We start from the raw sequence: 19,589 nt of genomic DNA, 5'->3' as shown, positions 1-19,589 counted from the left end.
ATTACAAAGAAACAAAATGATGACGAAAAACACAAAATAGCCACAATGATACGCAGAACATCCACAGAGAAATGCAAAACGAGCACAAATCAACGCAAAATGAAAACAAAGAGATACAAAAGAGATGCAAAACGACCATAAATAGCACAAATCAACCTCAAAGAGACATAAAATAACCAAGAGATGCATAACAATGAGATGCAAAATAAACCCATCCGATACAAAACAACCAACAGACACAAAATGACCACAAAGAAACAAAAAAAGATCAGAAGAGACATAAAACAGATGTTAAACAAACACAAAGAGATATAAAAGAGATGCAAACTGGCCACTTGCATGATGAAAAACAACCACAAGATGCAAAATGTCCACAAAGAAATGCAAAATAATCACCAAAAAAAAAACACAAAACAACACAAAGCAACCAGAAAGAGACACAAAAGAGATGCAAAACAACCACAAAGACATGCAAGAGAGATGCAAAACAACCATAAAATCACATGAAACACAAAACTGATAATGAAATGAAGGTATGGAGTAAAAAAAAAAAAATGAAAGCCCATTGTAATCACACCCTCACACCCAGAAAAACATTTTGCATGGCTGGTGTCCGGTGCTGGTATATAGGCTTCTGGAGGAGGAAGCAGGAGGATAACCAGATTACCAGGGAGTTCCCCTCCTCCCTTCCAGTCCGTATAACTGTTGAGGAACTGTTACTCCACGGGAAATTTTCTCACTGCATTGTAAGAACTGCATGTTAAATGAGTAGGAGTAAAGAGTCAGGAAAAGGCAAGTCACATTATCTTATGTAATACCAAGGCTGTAATTATCCACTGTCACTGATGATGACGTCAGAGGCGTACTCTGTTGGCTTTCTGATTTAAATAGTGCCAAACCCATCCAGAGTCTTTTCATGAGTAAATAAATACCAGCTGTAGCAAAGTAACTGTCAGGGCCATCACCATCATCATCCTTTTTTGAATGTTGAGGTAGGAACTGTCATCTTAAAGGCTGGCTTTGGTTGTTTCTTTGTTTTTTTAAATCCACCCACTTTATCAACATAAATCAAAAATAAGGCATTTTCAAAAAGAATGCTGTGGATTCATCAGGGACTTTAGAAGAACATGTCTTTTATAGGCTTACAAAGAGAAGTATTGAATTTAGATTTATTACTCCACCCTGTTTGGTTACTGCAACCGGGAAATCCAAATTTGGGCAAAGGGCCTTGGTAGAGCAGATGAGGGATGAGTAAGAGATATCAGTGGCGAGCAGTAACCACCACAGCTCAGTGTGATAGGCTGAGACACTTGTCAGTTCAACAATCATGCCCCTAATGCTCCCCAGTATGAATACCTGCTCTTTGTTCGCTGTCACATCATCTTCTGTGCTGTCCCAGCATTAGTATTCCAATCTTTTGGATTTTTGCCTTCCTGTTTATGCCTCTGAATTTTGTTGCCTTTTCTGACTGCCTGCCTATTACTGAACCCCACATCTATCAATGACCCAGTCAACTTTGCTTTAACCTTGCCGGTTCAACTGCTCAAGCCAGTACCATTCAGTGGCACAAGCATCGGTTTCAAACATCACTAGTGGTCTCTGCCCATCTCAAATCCATTCTGGAATTAATCTCTGAGCAAATACAGCAGCTGTAGTCCAGGTTCAGCAATCAATGCCTCCTGCAAGCTCTACATTAACTCATTGTCTTGCTACAGCAGGTGAACTTGAACTTGAACTTGAACTCCTGAATGGTACTAGGGGGATTAGGTTCGTCAACTGCCGTACTTTTTACGTTCAGGAGGCTCCTGTGTAGCAATTGTTACATTATTTCCCAGCTCACCGGAAGGGCGAGAAATCGGGCAACCCCTGCGTGGGAGAAGTCCCTGTCTGACCCTCAGTGATGTTATTTCCACTGACAAAGTTTTAGATCACACAAGCACGTCAATTGAGGAAGCTCAAAACCTGTTCAATCTTCACCAGGTAGGAAAGTGGAACTAACAAGTTTCAAATCGTTCATATAACAGTGACTTTAAACAATACTCCCCTGTGGACATTAAAGATGACAGTGAAAGGTCTTTGGCTGGCTCCATTGCATGGACAGCAGCCAGAGTGAGCCAGGATTCAGAAATTTGCTGGCGACAAACATGCGTATTTGGCCATACAGTATTTTGCTGAAAATGTGAGTGTTCAGTGGAAATATTGCACATTAAGATGGACAATTGCAGAGAAGAGAAGTACTCTAGGAGAAGTTTTTGAAGGTTTTATGTACATTATGATACTGTCGGATGTGCTGTGAAACTAGGACATTGTTGAAATCCATTGTAAATGTTGACTATAGCTGCAAAAGGGCAAGTTACAAAATTTTCTGAGCTACTGTGTGTGTAATTCTCAATATATAGATTTTCAGTGGAGCATTCCATTAAGGCAATTCCACCTAAGCTTCATCTGAAGCAATGACCAGGACCAGATTCGCCACATTTGCCCAAATTAAATTTCGGTGATATATCAAGAATTAAAGTCTAAAAGTTTCCTCTACAGCAGCAAGCCAAAGCTGCTTCCAGAAAGTTCATCCCTTTGATATACTTTGGTATACAGCATCAGAAGTCAGTGGCACCGATCAACATGAGTATGCTGTATAATGTGTTTGTGATAATCACCTCACAAAATGAAGTGGTATCTAATTATGCAGATAGTCTTGGTTTCTAATAAGGAGGGGCCCGTCACTCCCTATATCACAACGAAATTCTATTAACTTCCATTGTAGTGGATTGGTGACAAAAATTTTAGAGAGGCAAACATCTTAAAATTTATGCAGATATAATCCAAACTATGTCCTTATCATGATACCAATGGGGATAATTTGGGTGAGTGACACATTCAAACATCAAACTGATAGTACAGTTTATCTTTTGTGTGCTTCAGGGAAACATGTTAGAGCCTCTTCCACAGTGCACAGTAGAACTGTGGTACTTGTGCCTTGTGGTTGACAAGTTAACCACAGTGCATATTTTAAATACTGCAACTTCCTCCCAATCAGTATCAGTTGATACTTTTCTTCCATCTGTATCTCAATTATTTGCCCTGTTTAGTTTGACCGTATTTTGTATTTATTAATCTATTTCTTTATTTATGTTTTACATGTAGTTATTTAGATCGACATTCTAGTTCAATGAATACAATGCAATGAAAACACTTTTACTTCCAAAATGATTTCTTATTCAAACATTTTTACAGGAACAACAGGCACCATGGCCTGACCATTGTTTGCAAATGTCAGAAAAAAAATACACAGACAAACATCAGAGCAAACTGATTATCTGTTTCAATAAATCATTTAATAAATTATGTATATATTCCAGCTCAAATACTGTTTAGGATATTCATCAGAAAACCACATGAAAACACACAGAGAAATAAATAAATAAATAAATAAAATAGGTATGTATTTAATCAATATTATGTTGATTAAATACACCCTCTAAAATCCACTTCTGTGAGCCTGTAGTGACACAATAAATAAATAGACATTATAGTACACATTGTAGTACATTCTTCCAAATGTCAAAGACAGTAGAGACTGAAAATTGCAGTACAGCAAAAAGTACTGACCCTAAGATGATAGTACATAGTACATAACATTATAGACCCATAGAGATATCTATAACAATACATTACTTTACAGTGAGCTCTTTTGTTCATTGCTACAGTCAACATAACTTGATTTAATTGCAAACTTTAAATAGCTTGCTAATAAAATCATTTAAAGTTTGGGTGTAAAGTCTATACTGAAAGTTGCATTGACTGTTTAGTGTAGTGTAAACATTCAACATTACATTCAACAGTGTAAGTGAGTTCAGGTGGGGCAGTGGGCGACAGGCTTCACAGTGAAGCAACCATGAAGCCTGATGTCTCTTCTTCTTGTACAGTCAAATCTTCACGTATATTCCTCTGTCAGCGGTCCTCACAAGGCAAACACACCAAAGAAAGTCTTTCCTGGCTCATCTTCTAGTTCAGGCAGCATCTTCTCCTCCATCATTGTCTTCAGTCTGTCCCCTTTCCTCAGGTTAAACACAGCTCCCATGTATACGGCAGAGAACCAGTTCCCCTCCTCACCCCAATCGCTTCTGGCTGTCTTTTGGCAGGCAGTGCGGATAGAGTGCAGGATGGTCTGGTAGGACTTCTTGGCATTGTCATTTCCATATGAGCTGGACCAGAGCTTCACAGTGTGGCTCAGGTGGACCATGGGCTTCGATGTGGTGTCATCAGTGTCACTGCTGCTGCAACTCACACGGAACGATACTTGACTGTAAACAAAGTAGAGACCATTTTGAGGGATCACAATCTCATTATTGTTGAGTTCCAGCCCTCCTTGAGAGTGGGACTGATCCACCTGATTCTTCCACTCCACTGAGGTCTTCATTTCAGGGTTGTATTCACCTGTTGAAGAGGAAAGAGAGACGGTAATGGAGGTGAGTGTGAATTTCTGACAGTTGGAGTGAAAAAAACTGACTATTAGGGCAAAGGTATGAAACATTTTTCCACAGTTACAGGATGGAGTCCAGGGAATGTGACTATCCATCAGAATGCAATGGAAATTTTTCTTTGAAAGGACTCAGGAATGAATAATCAAGATCTAATGAATTGCATTACAGTGAAATAAGCAATTTCTCATTTTGCTTTTGAGCTCTACTACATCCTTAGGTTTACCTAGAACTGCTTCAAGCATCCATAATACCCATCGAAGAGACCAGAGCTGCCTTATTTGGCCCTACAACAGTCCCTACAATTTCTTCAATAACCCCAAGAACTCCATCCACACCCCCCTGAGCTCAAGGATAACTAACCCTAACCTTAATCCTGTCCTACTAAATGGCCCTCAGAATTGCCTCAAAGACCCTTGGTTTCAGAGCCACTGGACTAAGTAAACCAAAGTATAAGATGCTAGTCCAAAATATATCTGTCGTAGCTTTTCTTACATTATATTATTATATGTATCACATAACCCCAGGTATTCTTTGACACTGAATATATTGCTTGGTTTTACCTTCCAAATGAATGGCCGCTCTTACATTTGAAATTTGCCTCAATGTGTGACGAAGATCTGGAAAGAAGAGAGGACAGAGGTTTATGAAATCTGACATTCCACAACAGGTCACCTTTTTGCCATGTGACTTTCTGGTGCAATTAGTACCAGAATGAGAGTAGAATAAGTGCATCAGCAAGAATTACACTGTTATATTGGTTTGACAACAGCTAAAGACAAACTGTCTGGAAAGTCTGATGAAATAAGATAATTATCATTTATTAGATGCTACAAAGCTATCAAATTCTACTGACAAATACAGTAAATACAGCATTAAACTTTTTAGAGAATTAAGGGTAACTTTCTCACCAAAATTGTCCTCATCTTGTCCTGGGCCCTGTTTCAAGATGGGAGGAATACAGAGACTGTTATAGATTGGCAGGGTTCAGGTGAGTGTGCCTACTGGCTGTGAGAGACATCCAGGCACTTCAGTAATTCAGAGACAAATCTAAGACTTGTGTTCCCACCTTGGAATGCATGTTGAAAACAAGGAGAGCAGCAGCAGCAGCAGCAAGGCAGAGTGTCATCACCAGCAGGGCCGTGGATAGCTTTGAGCTGGGTTTAACACTCGGCATTGTTTGTTTCCTGACTTCTGTGTCGACAGTGGCCTCCAGGAGTACTTTGCATTCACCTTCCATTGTTTTTAATGAGTTTCTTCTATTACTTAAAGTCAAGCTGAGGACTTAGCAGTCTTTTTGAGAGCGTTCTTTCTTCCTCTACTGCTGCTTAATGACTGATACTCAGCGACAGGCTTTTTTAAGAACTCCAGGGGGGGAAACTCCAGTGATGTCATTCATTGTGAGTGAGTGGTTTTGATGAGGAAGAGAGACCCAGAGCTGGGGAGGATCTTACATACCACACACTCCCACACACAGGAATCTATATGACTGTCTTATCCCAATACATGTACATACACACACCTGAGTACACGCACGCGTACACAAACACACACCACAAATCTACAGATACTCACACACAAACATAATATACACATAATGACACATGCTCTCAAACACGCCTTCTTTCACATTCTGCTGTACACCTGCATACAAAAATGCAGGCAAAAACTACAGAAAATTCACAGAACACAAGTCCACCATTTTAAACTGAAAAACACACATTTTAGCTAAATTACGTCAAAAGCCAATGTATGTTACGGTGTACAGGTCATCTCTATGTGGGTCAAACATATGGAAACCGTGTCAAAGCGTGGGGTAACAGCCACAGACACATCACTCAGTTATTCATCAATAAATCTGCCGTGTTTGAAAACATTGCCAAAAATTGGTCACAGTTTGTTTCAATAACCATGTGTAATATTTCCTTTGTACTGATTTGCATCAAGGTGATTGTGGAAAATAGAGAATCTCAACTCAAGGCCCATTTAGTAGCTTATCTGGTGCTTTTGATTTGATAATGCAAACTCAGCGCAAGAATATGGAATCAAGTTTGTATCTCTTTTTGGTTTCATGTGGATAACAAAGATGATAAATGATAATCACCTTTTGGCAGAAATCCTAGATCTGGATCACAACCAAAGTTTAATCAGTGGCTCCCTGGCCCCAGCCCTATCTGCTTCCATATTTCATTGAAAGCCACTCAGATGGTTTTCCTATCCCACAACGAAGCTGAAAACCAAACCTTCTTGGTAGGAATAATGTAGAAGAAAAGATGATGATTTAATCATACACAACTTACACTTTGAATTTAATTTTCAATTGTAACAGTTTATGAAGTTAAGGTTGTACAAAGTAGCAGCAGTTGTCAAATTAAGGAGCCTTTGTGGTTTTATCACAAATTTCAGATCAACCATGTGACTCCCTCATGGAGGATCCCACTTTTCATACTTATGGTAACATCACACTTTTAACAGTCACATTTCATGTCTGGAGAGGGTGAGTCTTTCATACTCAAAACATATTTTGGGTGGACTGTCACCTTAAGGTCCTGAAAGAGATCACTGCTGTTATAATAACTGCCAGATAATATGAGCCTCTGATACTTTATTTAAACCCTATATGAACATCAGACTGCCTGTGTTTCTTGCCCAGTCTGAGTTCAGTGTTATTATTACTGAGAGGAATGATTGCCAAAACTATAAAATAAGATACACATTCCTAAATAAATTTGTTTTAATCTAATTACAACAAAATTAATTTGATACACTGCAAACGTGGGACTATGTAGTATTCCAGCATAACAGTACTGCATATCATCTTTAGGACAGGCAAAACATAATGTACTCTGCTGCGTTCTTGGGCACCTGAAGATAACTGAGTACATATAGAATGCACAGGCAGATAGGGGGTCTGTGGGGCCCAAAGCTAATTTTTGCCGCAAGGCTCCCTATTGGGTTAATCCGGCCCTGATCAAAGATAATATAAGCTACTGTTACTGCATGCATGTTATTGCAAGCAAAAGCAGCTTTATTGAAGGCTTGGATTGGTGGGGGTTAGGGGAGTTGAGCCAGGGCAGCTAGTAAAGCAAGGCAGGCAGAAGGAGTTGCGCCTTCTGCTGGAAAGGTAGACTGGCGAGGCACAGAGCGAGGCAAACAGACTGGAGTCTAGAGCGTGGGTATTTATGCTACTGGCATTGGATCTCAGGTGGATTGGCAGCAGGAGGAAACCAGATCACCACGCCCAGAAGGATAAACATGCACACACACAAACACACACACACACACACACACACACACACACACACACACACACACACACACACACACACACACACACACACACACACAGACAGGGAGAGAGACAAACTGTTGACAAACAAGAAACACAAAGGGGGGAGGAACAGCAGCAAACACTGGGAATGAGGGAGAGGCACAGCCGAGCCATGACATAGCCACTAGTTTTTTCTAAAATAGCTGCCAAAATATGTGATGTAAATATCTGAATATAATGAAGTCATTTTGGAAACTAAAATGCACTCTGTGATCATGGTAAAAGTTAAGCCTTAGCAATATTGCTGAAATCACAGAATGAGCTGTAACATTGGAATTTTTTTTACCATCAGCATGTTATCATGTGGTCAATACCCACTCAAGCTATCTTCTAAAGTGGATGAGTTAACAAAATAATGAATGTTGAGCTTGGTCAGATTCTACATTTGCTGAAATTATCCTACACACGATATAAATAATGTGTATTAGTGTCAGAGTTATCTGGAAACAGATAAAAATCTAGACAAAGTATTTGTGTAGATTGCAAGTTGCACATTTACTGTAGAAATATAGTAAGCTGCTGACCCCATTTGTTGAACCCAAACCTCTAAAATGGCTGCTGAAGACTGTTATGTCACCTGTAGGCCAATACTGTTGTAATTTCTAAAGGTAACAAATCTAATCAACCACGATGAGATGAGAACACATCTACTTAGATGAATGCCTAATTATGGTGTCTAATTGTAATAACCTCATCTCATTTTATACTACAATAACTGGATTGTCTCAAAGTCCAGTTCAACCTGGCGGCAAAGTGGCGTCAGATGCAACTGTACAAAAACTCCTAATAAATTACTTTTGTATTGTTTAGACAGTAGTAGTGAAAAAACAACAGTGGTAGTGAAAATATGGACACTCACACACTGGCCAGAACCACAAAACTGTACTTAAACACCAACAGTATACTTAGCACAGAAAAGCAAGTTCAACATGTAGGATGAACAGAGTCAGTATTTAACACTTACTTGATGTGTTCAATAGAAATGGATGACATAAATGAAGGGGAAAATGATAGCACTAACCACAAGCAGTTTTATATTATAGTTAAGTATCACTTGACAACTAATTCAGTGAGAATGACTAAACTTGCTTTTCCAGTGAGGGTGACTTCAGTAGGAGGGGATTATACCTGACAGCGAAAAAAAACAGGAAGGATGTGAAAGAATTTGTTTTTCCAGAAACTGTCCCTTACGTAGTCTACATCACACTTTCACATACAAGTTTTTGTATCTAATTTTGCATTAGGATTTGAAAAGAATCGTTGAGAAAAACTCCCCTCATGTTGTGATACATCACCCTGCTCTTCATGGTTTTTTTTCGTTTCTAAATCTACCACAAGAAGCACACTCCTTTCATCTAAAAAAAGACCTGATACTCTCCCCAGAGTTGCAGAGGAAAATGCAGTGGTTTTTGTAGATTTGCCCACTGATCAGCTTCCTCACTACAAGATAAGTGCATGTATAGACATCTAGTACCTCTGGTAGATAATCGGCTCACCTCAAAAAGCTTTTGCAAAAAACTCTCTGCTTCCAAGAAAAGGTGTTAAGAAAAATGTGTAAAAATACTTGGGTACCTAATGCATATGTGGTTGCTCATACATAATCACAACTACATTACATCATTCATGCTGTATAGTCACAGTCTAAGGGAATTTGGCTCACTTAATTTGATGGGGTTCCTCTAAAATCAGAAAATAAGAATGGGACATAATGCAAGGAGAGATCCTTCAAAAGTGGAACTACCATCAGGGAAAGTGGCCAGATTTGTATCACTGGGGTTCCATGATTACGAAGCATACAATTACTCGTTACTGTGCATGTGTACTACTCCACTTTTCAAACCCTTCTTTACATTGACATTCACTCTAATTTGGCAGATGTGAAAAAGTGACTGACAAGTGAGGGACAACACTAAAGCTTCAGTATAGCAGGAAACCTCGAAGTAATAGCTAAGTACTAGATCTATTTAAAAGACAAAGCGAAAGGAATTAGATAAAGAAGTGCACAGAAAGTGCGCAGTAAGTGCTAGTTAGGCATGTTGGGGTGTAACAGGTGTTAGGAGAGAAGGTACTCTAGAAAGAGATGAGTCTTCAAGAGTTTCTTGAAGATAAAAATGGACACCCCTGGATGCCTTTGGTGTAGGGTTTGCAATGCCAGACGACGTTTCTTGGAGGAACACAGTGTCCGAAAAAGGAGCATAAGCCTGTATGATTGAGTTCAAGTAGATTCTGGACCATCTATAAGGGTTTCACTGTGTGTCAAGTGAGGCCCACTAGAAAAGCATTGCAGTAGTCGTGGCAAGAGATGACCATGGCCTGTATCAAGAGTTGGGTGGCATACTGAGTGAGGTAAGGTCTAATTTTTATTACATTGTATAGAGAAAAGCAGCAAGACTGGGAGACAAGTGCAACATGGTCAGAAAAGGATAGTTGCTGATATGAGAGGCCAGGTGAGCAATAATTGGAATATCATGAGTAGGGTCAAGTGAAGGCCTTTAGAGCAGAGGTGTTACCCGAGCCTTGCATTCAGCTAGGGGGCCGAGTGAGGGAGGTGGTGAGCCATTGACCGGAGGAGGCAGAGAAGGATATGCAAGCAGAGAGGGATTGCTACATTTTTGGCTAGCTGGTATGCTGTCCTCGGTGAGACGGGTGACCACGGAGAGAGATGTGCTCTTAACTGGGGGAAACTGGTTGTCTCTGATGGGATCAGAGAATTGGCTCCTGATGGCTGCCATCTTTTCAGTAAAGAAGGAGGCAAAAATAACAGCTGAGAGGTGTGTGTCTGATGGAAGAGGTGGAAAACTGAGTAATGTTTTGAAGGTGGAAAATAATATATGAATGTCTCTTGTACTGTTGATCTTATCATTGAAAAAAGAAGTTTTGGCAACACCAAATGCTGGATGAGAAGGAAGATAGAAGCGACCAATAACCCTTGAGATCAGTGGGGTCACTGGATTTACGCTATTTTTTGTCAGAAGCTCTGAGATTGGTATTCAGCTTTCTGATAGTGTCAGTCAGCCATGGTTGAGGCAAGCTAGAGCAAGCAGGTTTGGTGGATAGAGGACACAGGCTATTCAGACATGAGGTCAGTGTGGCACAGAGAAATTGTGGCATCACTGACCTCTAGAGGTACAGCAGAGGTGACCACTGAGGAAAAGTGGATGGGAGACAGGTCGCGGAGGTTGCAGAGGAATGAAAACCAGAGGTGTTGGAACAGAGGGCAGTTCCAGGAGGCATACAGTGAAGCAAATAAAATAGTTGTCAAAGAGATGCAAATGCATGACTGTTTGTGGCACAGTTTCGGATAAGGATGAGGTCAAGTTGTTTACCAGATTTGTGAGATGGAGGGCAGCAACCCGTTTGAGGTCAAACGACTATATAAGGGACAGGAAGCCCACAGAGCTCAGATGGCTAAATGAATGTACAAATCACCTAGAATGAGTAGCAGACAGCCATGTTTGATAATGGAAGACAACAGTGTGTCTCATCCACAAAATCAGGGCAACAGTTGAGTGAATTTCCCTTTGTTGGAAATTAGGAGGCCAGTCCCACCTCTTTGCCTAGACAAATTGGACGCATGGGAGAATGTGTAATTAATGGAGAGTGCAGCCGGGGTAGCCGCGTTTTCTGGTTTTATATGAGTCTTAGTGAGTGCCAGAAGCACAAGGGATGATAGTTGGTTAGCACAGGCAGGAATAAAATCAGCTTTTTTACTGCAGACGGACAGTTTTACAACCCAACAGCGAAGGTGGCACATGTGGGTGAAGAATGACCAGAGGTTAGCCAGATTTCTTTGCCTTTTTGGCTTAGTGATACTTTTTGTGTTTTCCAGAGACAACAGGAATGGAGTGGAAGCACATGGCTACAGTTGCTGAGTATGGATAGAATTTAAGTGCTCAGAGAAAATAGGGCAGTTTACCATGGTGGCCTTCCTTGGTGGATTGGTGGTCGTTACCCGGATAGGTCTTCACACAAGGAGGGCTGCACATGAGGGCTAATGCTTACACTTACACTTCAGCAACAGTTTCTATTTATATAACATGAGCTTAATTGAACGCAGCTGTTTACGCCTCAGGATTGATTGCATCCAGCTGAGTACACCCTCTGGAGTGGCTGCACAAAAGGTTTGTTTTTGTGTGGGGCTTGAACTCCTTCATGCTGCCCCAAAACTCACCACAGCCGGCCAAAACTTAGCAGCAATAATGCACAATTAATGTGCTTTGAAGTGGTAGGAAGGACAAAGTACACAGGAATATTTTTTAATGAGATTAATAAGAAGAAACACTTACGTTAAAACTGCAGCCTTCACAAGCCCTGTGAGCTTTCCATTTGTGTCCTGGAGACAGCCCAGGATGGGGAGTTTGCAGGTGACTCCACAATCTTATTCTTTCGGTCATTACCCAAAGCTCATTACCAGGTAATGGTTGGAACGTAGATCGACTGGTAAATCAAAAGTTTTGCCTTTCGGCTAAGCTCCTTCTTCATCACAATGGTCCAGTACAATGCCTTGCCGATCCACCTGTCAATCTCAGACTTGAAGGTGCTTACCCTCATCCCAGCTGCTTTACACTTGGCTGCAAACTGCCCCATGTGCATGCTGAATGTCACGGACTGCTGAAGCCAACAGAACCACGTCATCTGCAAATAGGAGAAACGCAATTCTGAGGCCCCCAAACCAGACATTCTACTCCCCCCGGCTGCTACTTGAAATCCTGTCCATGAAGATCAGAAACAGGACTGGTGACAAGGGACAACCCTGGTGGAGGCCAACACCCTCCAAAAACATGTTTGACTTCCTGCCAGGAATACAGATACAATTCTCACTCTGGTTACATAGGGACTGAATGGTTCATATCAACAGGCTCGGAACCCCACAGTACTTCCCACAAGATCCCCTGAGGGACGTGGTCATAGGCCTTTTCCAAGTATACAAAGCATATGTAGACTCGATGGCCAAACTCCCATGACCTCTAATATAGCCTTGCAAGGGTAAAGAGTTGGTCCACTGTTCCACGCCCAGGACTCTTGGGAATCTGCATTGCTCCTCCTAAATCTGAGGTTCAACAATCACTTGGACCCTTCTCTCCAGCACCCTGGCATAAGCTCTCCCAGCAGTATGATACCCCAAGAGTTAGAGCACACCCTTTTTAAAAATGGGAACATCACCTGGGTCTGCCAGTCCACAGGCACTGTCCCTGACCTCAATGTGACACTGAAGAGGCTTGTCAGCCAAGACGGCCCAACAATGTCCAGAGCCTTCAGCATCTCAGAGCAAATCTTATCCACTCCTGGTGCCTTGCCACTGAGGAGCTTCTTAACTACCTCAGAGCCCTCTACCAGAGACATGAGTGAGTCTTCGCCATAGTCTTCAAACTCTGCTTCCTCCATAGAGGACATGTTGGTCAGGTTCAGGAGTTCCTCAAAGTGTTCCCTCCACCCCCCTACGATATCCCCAGTCCAAATCAGCTTATCTCCTCCCCCACTGAAAACAGCCTGGGCCAAGCTGTTTTCCCCTTTTGAGATTCCGGATTGTTTTTCAGATCTCTTTGAAGCCGACCAAAAGTCATTCTCCATGGCCTAGCTGAACTCCTCCCACAGCCGGGTTTTTGGGTCCCTGACTGGCCTGCCGGTACCTGTCTGCTGCTTAAGAAGACCCCTGTGCCAGCCAGGCATGAAAGGCCTCCTTCTTCAGCTTGATGACTTCCCTCACCACTAGTGTCCACCAGCAGGCTCACTACCTGCAGGTGGTGAGCCCACAGGGTTGTGTTTCTGTGTAATTTCTTTGGTCTGTGCCACACCAGATGCTTGCTGGCTAGCTTCCCCTCACAGGTCTGGCTACAGTTCAGAGTATCATCCTTGGAGTCTCTTAAAGTCACTTAGAGTGGTGATTTGTTATTGGACAGCTGTGCTAGTCATGCAGTGTCCAAGATGTTTGACAATTCTCCATGTTGAAACACAAGGTAGTTCATAAGGTTCTTCAACACTTATCTGAAGAGAGGAGTAAACCCAAAATGTAGTAAGAATGAACTGCAAATGCCTGGCAGAGGACCCTGTTTGTGAAGACAGCCTCTACCTCTGGAAGAGAGTGGGACTGGGAAGATGGAATTCAAGTGGTGCATTGACTCTGGAGTTTTCACACATTATTCCAAGGTGGTTAGCCCTTGAGCTAACCATGAAGTCACACCAGAAAAACAGCTTAAATTAGCTACCTTTGTTGTGTCACACACTGTGTTTGTAGAAGTTCATTACCAAGTGAAACCAGATACAAACAAACAGTTTATAGTTCCTATAAAATTATCTGAATTGATTGTATTAGTGTTAATATTGGATTTTATTTTTATGTAGCTGCAAACAGTTTGTCGCAGAGTGTATAATCATAGTGACCATTACCTGTGAAATATTTTGGCTGGAAAACATTGTAGAAAGTGCCAAGTGAGCCAGTTTGCAGGTTTAGGTGGTGATATCTTTTTAATTTAAATATCCAAAAGACTGAAGGACCATTAGAGACACCATGCACTGGTGTATCATAATTACTTCAGCTGAAACTAGACTGTTGATGTTCCTCTTATGTCTTACTTGGAAAAATTTCCATTTCAATTAGTGAAAATTCATCCATCCATTTCAAGGCCCCTCCAAGACACAGATGGGATACTACAATCCCTTATTCCAGGCAGATGCCCTGCCAGTTGCAGGCAGCTGGACTTATTTTTTTTCATGAGCTTGATGACATCCGTCACTGTCTAGAAAAACGTTCTTGGTTCTGTGGCACGTTCTGTAATTTAAAAGTGGCAGGGTTATCCTGTACTGAAATGACAGGAGTCTGTAACATGGAAAAAGCAGGCAGAGAATGATTGAATGCATGGATGAACTGTGACATACTGTGTATTGTTCATGTTGCTTAAGTTTCTTCCTTTAACCTAACCTTTTCTGAATATTTTTCACAAATACTTTTAGCAGCTTTCCCCTTTGCTTCCCTACATTTCTTCCTTTGAATTAACCTTTTCTGATTATTTTTTCCCAGGTCTCCATTTTAGTGGAACAGAGCAGTGCATGACGCAAACAACCATGTCAACCACATGTGGAGGTAGAGGAAGTCTTCAGGTTGATGATTCAGTGAAGATAAAGGAGTTTGTTTGAGGAGAGCGGGGGGGGGGGGGGCATGACTTCCCTTCTTGGTTTAATTCCATTTCTAACCCCTGAAAAGTGAAAATCATTTCACAGAAAAAGGTTGGTCAATAAAATCCTTTTTGTAATAGTAATAGTTTTGCTAGTCAAATTCTGTCCAATTTTGATAGAACCAGAAAAATGTATAAAAATACAGCATCTATCTACACTACAAGGTCAGTATTACTCTATGTGTAAGTATTTGGAAATCTGAACATCAAAGCCTTATATGAAATTTGAAATTGTATTGAACACGTGATTGCAGCACCATGGGCATAAATGTGCTGCTATAACAACCTCCACTCCTCTGGTTCCGGCTGGCCTTTTCACCAGATGTTGGAACCTGGCTACGTGCATTTGCCAGCATTCAAACACCAGAGCACTAGTGAGGTTCAACACTGACAACTACTTACTTACAACTGCTTCTTAAGAAACCTAAGAATGAAAGCTATTTTTCAAATATCCCATGACTTAAACGTACTCTTTATTTAATATAAAGCTCCAGGGGTCTGAAGTTTACTCAAAGTAAACTCTAAATGACTGCAGTACAAAGGCAGAGGTGAACACGTACATTCTGAGACATTTTTTGGAATGATTATACAAAATATCAATGGTGATGATGATTTATACGTTAGCTGAAGAAATATGTACAATTCAGAATCCCCTTTTCTTTATTAATTTATTATTTGCATATTTATCAGGGTCGCAGACAACAAGATTAAAGCTGGTATTGGTTTTGTTGGAGAGCACTTTCAATACATTTTAATCTGTGCACTTGTCAATGGTACTACATTCTGTTTATTAGATTATTTCTCTGATGAACCACTGCTACAAGCAGCAAAATTTCTTGCTGGACCAGTTTGGTTTTCATTCTGTTTTCATTTTAGCAAGTTTCTCATTAAATTATCTCTTATATGTTTATACATCATAAATATATTAGATTATTGGTAATTTCCCATGATAATTGCTGCTGTAGATACAAAGGATTGCACATTAAAAAATGAACCTTTTTTCACAAAGTGAAAACAGGCTTTTATAAATTACATAAAATTACATGGAAGTCATGTAAGTGTATGTCTGAACCAAACAAGAAATGAACATATAAGCCATTCCAGAGGAGCAGAAATGATTTCAGTCACATGGGGGACCAGTTACCACATGAATTTGAGATAATGTGATGTGATGGTTTTGGAAAAACAGAAACACCGGAGTTATGCAATAGTGGTTGGATAATTAGGCAATGCTGGATTCCTGTTGAACTTTCTACCTGCCAGTGGAAGATCAGGAGGGCGGGTGGGGTGTGGAAGGGCTTGAGAGGTCTGGAGTTTTGTAGAGGTGGATGAAACCAGGTAGAAAGAAACTCTATGTGAAACTGGTGGTTTCCTGTCTCCTTTTGTAAAGTAAGCCACTGAGCTAATGCTTATGCAAAATGTTTGTTCCTGTTGTTAGGTTTATTGCAGCACAAAAGCATTTGCCACAATCATGGAGGAGGGGTAGATACTGCAGCTTTTTAAAGCTGCACTATCCTCACCTTTAAATGGATTTTTAGGCTTTGTTAGAACACAGTTTTGGTTGTATGGCCCACAGATTCTGCTTTCATTACCTCATTTTAAGCAGCAGACAGCTGTTTATTTGAAAAATCAGCTCATCATCTCAGTGGATATGACCCTGTTAGCTTGTGAGCATAACAGAGTATGCAGCTGCAAAAGAGCCAGATATTTTTTTCAGGAGTTGCTGGAGACCAAATCAGACAAAGACTGTCTATTATAGCCTCAAAATATAACAAAAATTAGAGAGTTCATTTATATTCAATTTTGCTTTAAATTAATTTTTTTTTTTGCTGTTGTTAGATCTATACTAGATATATTAATATTTTACCTTTAATACTATTTTATTTTCTCCACTGTGTATTTGTGCCTTTTACCGGCCTTTTTGTTCTGTTATATACTTTATTTTGTTGTTGGTGTCTAATGCAAAGCACTATGAATTTCCCTGTATATGAAAGTGCTGAAAAAATAAAGTTTCCCGGCCTTCCCAAACTAATACAAGAGGTCCTGTTGCAATACTATTACTGCTTTAGGCCCACCAGGGCTATATCTACTAGTATTACTACTATTAAAACCATCTGTGGTTTTAATTGTAGTAATGAAAGGAAAAAGCCAAGTCATGTCAATTGTATTTATATAGCGCCAAATCATAACAGAGGTTATCTCAGGGCACTTTTCATATAGAGCAGGTCTAGACCATACTCTTGATAGTTATATTTACAGAGACCCAATATTCCCCCATGAGCATGTACATGGCCACAGCGGCAAGTAAAAACTCCCTTTTAATAGGTAGAAACGTTGAACAGAACCCAGCTCGACCTCGACCGGTTGGGTTGAGAGATAATAAGAAAGGGGAAGAGAGGGAGAGTGAAAGAGACAGAGGGAGCGAGACAGAGAGAGAGAGAGAGTAAGAGAGAAAGAGAGAGAGAAGGAGGGAGAAAGAGAGAGCAGCAGGAAAGAGACAATGCAGGCAATAATAATACTAATAATAATAAGAAGAACAACACAATAATAGGACTGGTAATAGAACTAATAATATGACTGATAATAAAACTAATAATAATTATAATAATAGTAGATTTGATAATAAGACTACTAATAATAACTGATAATAATAACAAAAAAGTAGCATGAGGTGTGTTACTAAGGTGTTGTTCCACCACGTGCCTCTGCTCCAGAGCCTCTTGTCATAGATTTTTCATTTGTGTTGAACTCTGCTAGAGGGATGAACATCATTCTTATTAAAGTTATAACCTCATTTGGTGTTTTGATGATTGTAGTAGATATATCTGTACATTATGATATATTGTTTTAATCTTATGGGAAAAAATACAACTAAAGACTAACTCCAGTGATAAAAATGGTATGGAGGTTATAGTTATTGAAACACATGATGTTATAAAAATCCTGCAGTACTCAACAGACACTTGGTGTGTAACTCTGCCGCTCTCAGGCTTCAGAACATATATGCTTGCAGCACCACCATGTGGTGACACTTGTTTCTAACTGAGCTATCACTTAATAGTGCTTCAAAACACTTATAAGTTTGATTTTTTTTTTAAATAGATTTTTTTTTTTAAAATTTATAGTTTACAAAATAGAAACACCTGTATGTTGTAATGCAATGCAATACTGCAGCCCCTAATACTATGTTTCTTAAAATGTTTAGTTAGACTACTATTTTAGTTATTTTTGTATTAACTCAGTTCTCAGGTATATTTTTAGACTGTAGTCTGTGATGTTGTGATTCCATTGAAAGGTGTTTCTAATATTTGTCTACCCTATCACATATAAAAGATCAAAATATTAGAAATACCTTTACTGTGATGGACTGGCGACCTGTCCATGGTGTACCCCACCTTCTGCCCAATGTCAGAGAGAAAGGGATGGCTGAGGGATTGGCTAAGGGTTGCGGGGGACTAATAGATTGGGGTGATGAATGGACTTTAAATATGTAATGCAATCAAATAACCACATTAGGAAATCTTCTATTACTCACATTATTACTCTACAGACAACTGTCATTTAAAGTTGTAGAAGTCTGTCCAAAAAATATTAAGTGCACCTTTAAGGATTTAGCTTGTACTTCCTAACTTATATTATTATTTAGAAAGGTGGCACAACCTGGGTTGTTTTGTTTGCTTGTTTTTTTTTTTTTTTGCATTAAGACAATAAAGACGTTATATTCATTTCAAATTAGATGTATTTATATTTATTTATAGTACCAAGCTGGCAAAGAGGACTCAGCAAAGGATAGAGGATACAAGTGTTAAGGGACAGGGATACTTTTGGAACTTTAGATACATTTAATATACATAAATAAAATACAGTATAAAATATAAATAAAATAAACAAATACACCTAATATGCAATAATTATAATGTGTTTATTGTGTTAATGCCAAAAACAGTGTGTACCACCTTCTTAAATAATAAAATTAGCTAGGTAGTGCAAGCTAAAATTATAAGGTGCACTGAATATTTTTGGGACAGACTGCTACACCTTTAAATGACAGTTTTCTGCAAAGTAATGTCGTGAGTGATAAAAGATTCAATTCATAGAATGGCATATTAGAAGTAGTAGAGGTATTGCTGCTTATTTGGAAATTGTGAAGGTCTACTGCAAAAGTTGAAAATCAAGCCTCCTGCTGACTGCATCCATTTTACCGTAACGTTACAACAAAGTGTTGTAATTGTTGTAAAATCATATTTGGAAAAAAAAAAGTTGGATAACGACGTAATTATTGTCCAACACATGTTCACCTTTTTGTCTTACTTTGAGGCATTTTCAAAAATGTTAGTTTACGTTACATCAGTTCTGTAGTATAGCAGATTGATGCCACCGTCTTTTACACACATTACGGTTTGTGTTGCCGGAGAGTGACTCACAAACATAGAGACACAAGGAAGCCGCGGTGACAATGTAAATAGCGGGTCCCTGTTGTTGAAACCCGCACAGAGTATTATTTAATGTCAAATTCTGTCAGTTCAACATTGAAATGCTGTTTTCCTCGGGCTGCTAGCAGCTAGCTAACTGTTGTTTTCGCACAAACGAATCAGCTTGGGGAGT

At 39.9% G+C, this 19,589-nt stretch overlaps 1 protein-coding gene across 1 annotated transcript; it reads right to left on the bottom strand.

Annotated features, from left to right (window-relative positions):
- Positions 1 to 3,485: 3,485 nt before the first annotated feature.
- tnfa (tumor necrosis factor a (TNF superfamily, member 2)) lies at positions 3,486 to 6,650 on the bottom strand. Its single transcript, XM_040121790.1, has 5 exons — positions 6,586 to 6,650; positions 5,551 to 5,930; positions 5,393 to 5,420; positions 5,045 to 5,101; positions 3,486 to 4,437 (listed from the first exon to the last, which is right to left on the bottom strand). The coding sequence occupies exons 2-5, from the start codon at positions 5,719 to 5,721 to the stop codon at positions 3,962 to 3,964; spliced, it is 732 nt and encodes a 243-aa protein (XP_039977724.1). The 5' UTR covers positions 5,722 to 5,930; positions 6,586 to 6,650; the 3' UTR covers positions 3,486 to 3,961.
- Positions 6,651 to 19,589: the final 12,939 nt, after the last annotated feature.

The sequence above is a fragment of the Xiphias gladius genome, chromosome 24 (assembly GCF_016859285.1).
Source record: "Xiphias gladius isolate SHS-SW01 ecotype Sanya breed wild chromosome 24, ASM1685928v1, whole genome shotgun sequence".
Taxonomy (NCBI): domain Eukaryota; kingdom Metazoa; phylum Chordata; class Actinopteri; order Istiophoriformes; family Xiphiidae; genus Xiphias; species Xiphias gladius.
The sequence above is the reverse complement of the archived record's forward strand: the minus strand, read 5'-3'. Positions and strand labels throughout refer to the sequence as shown.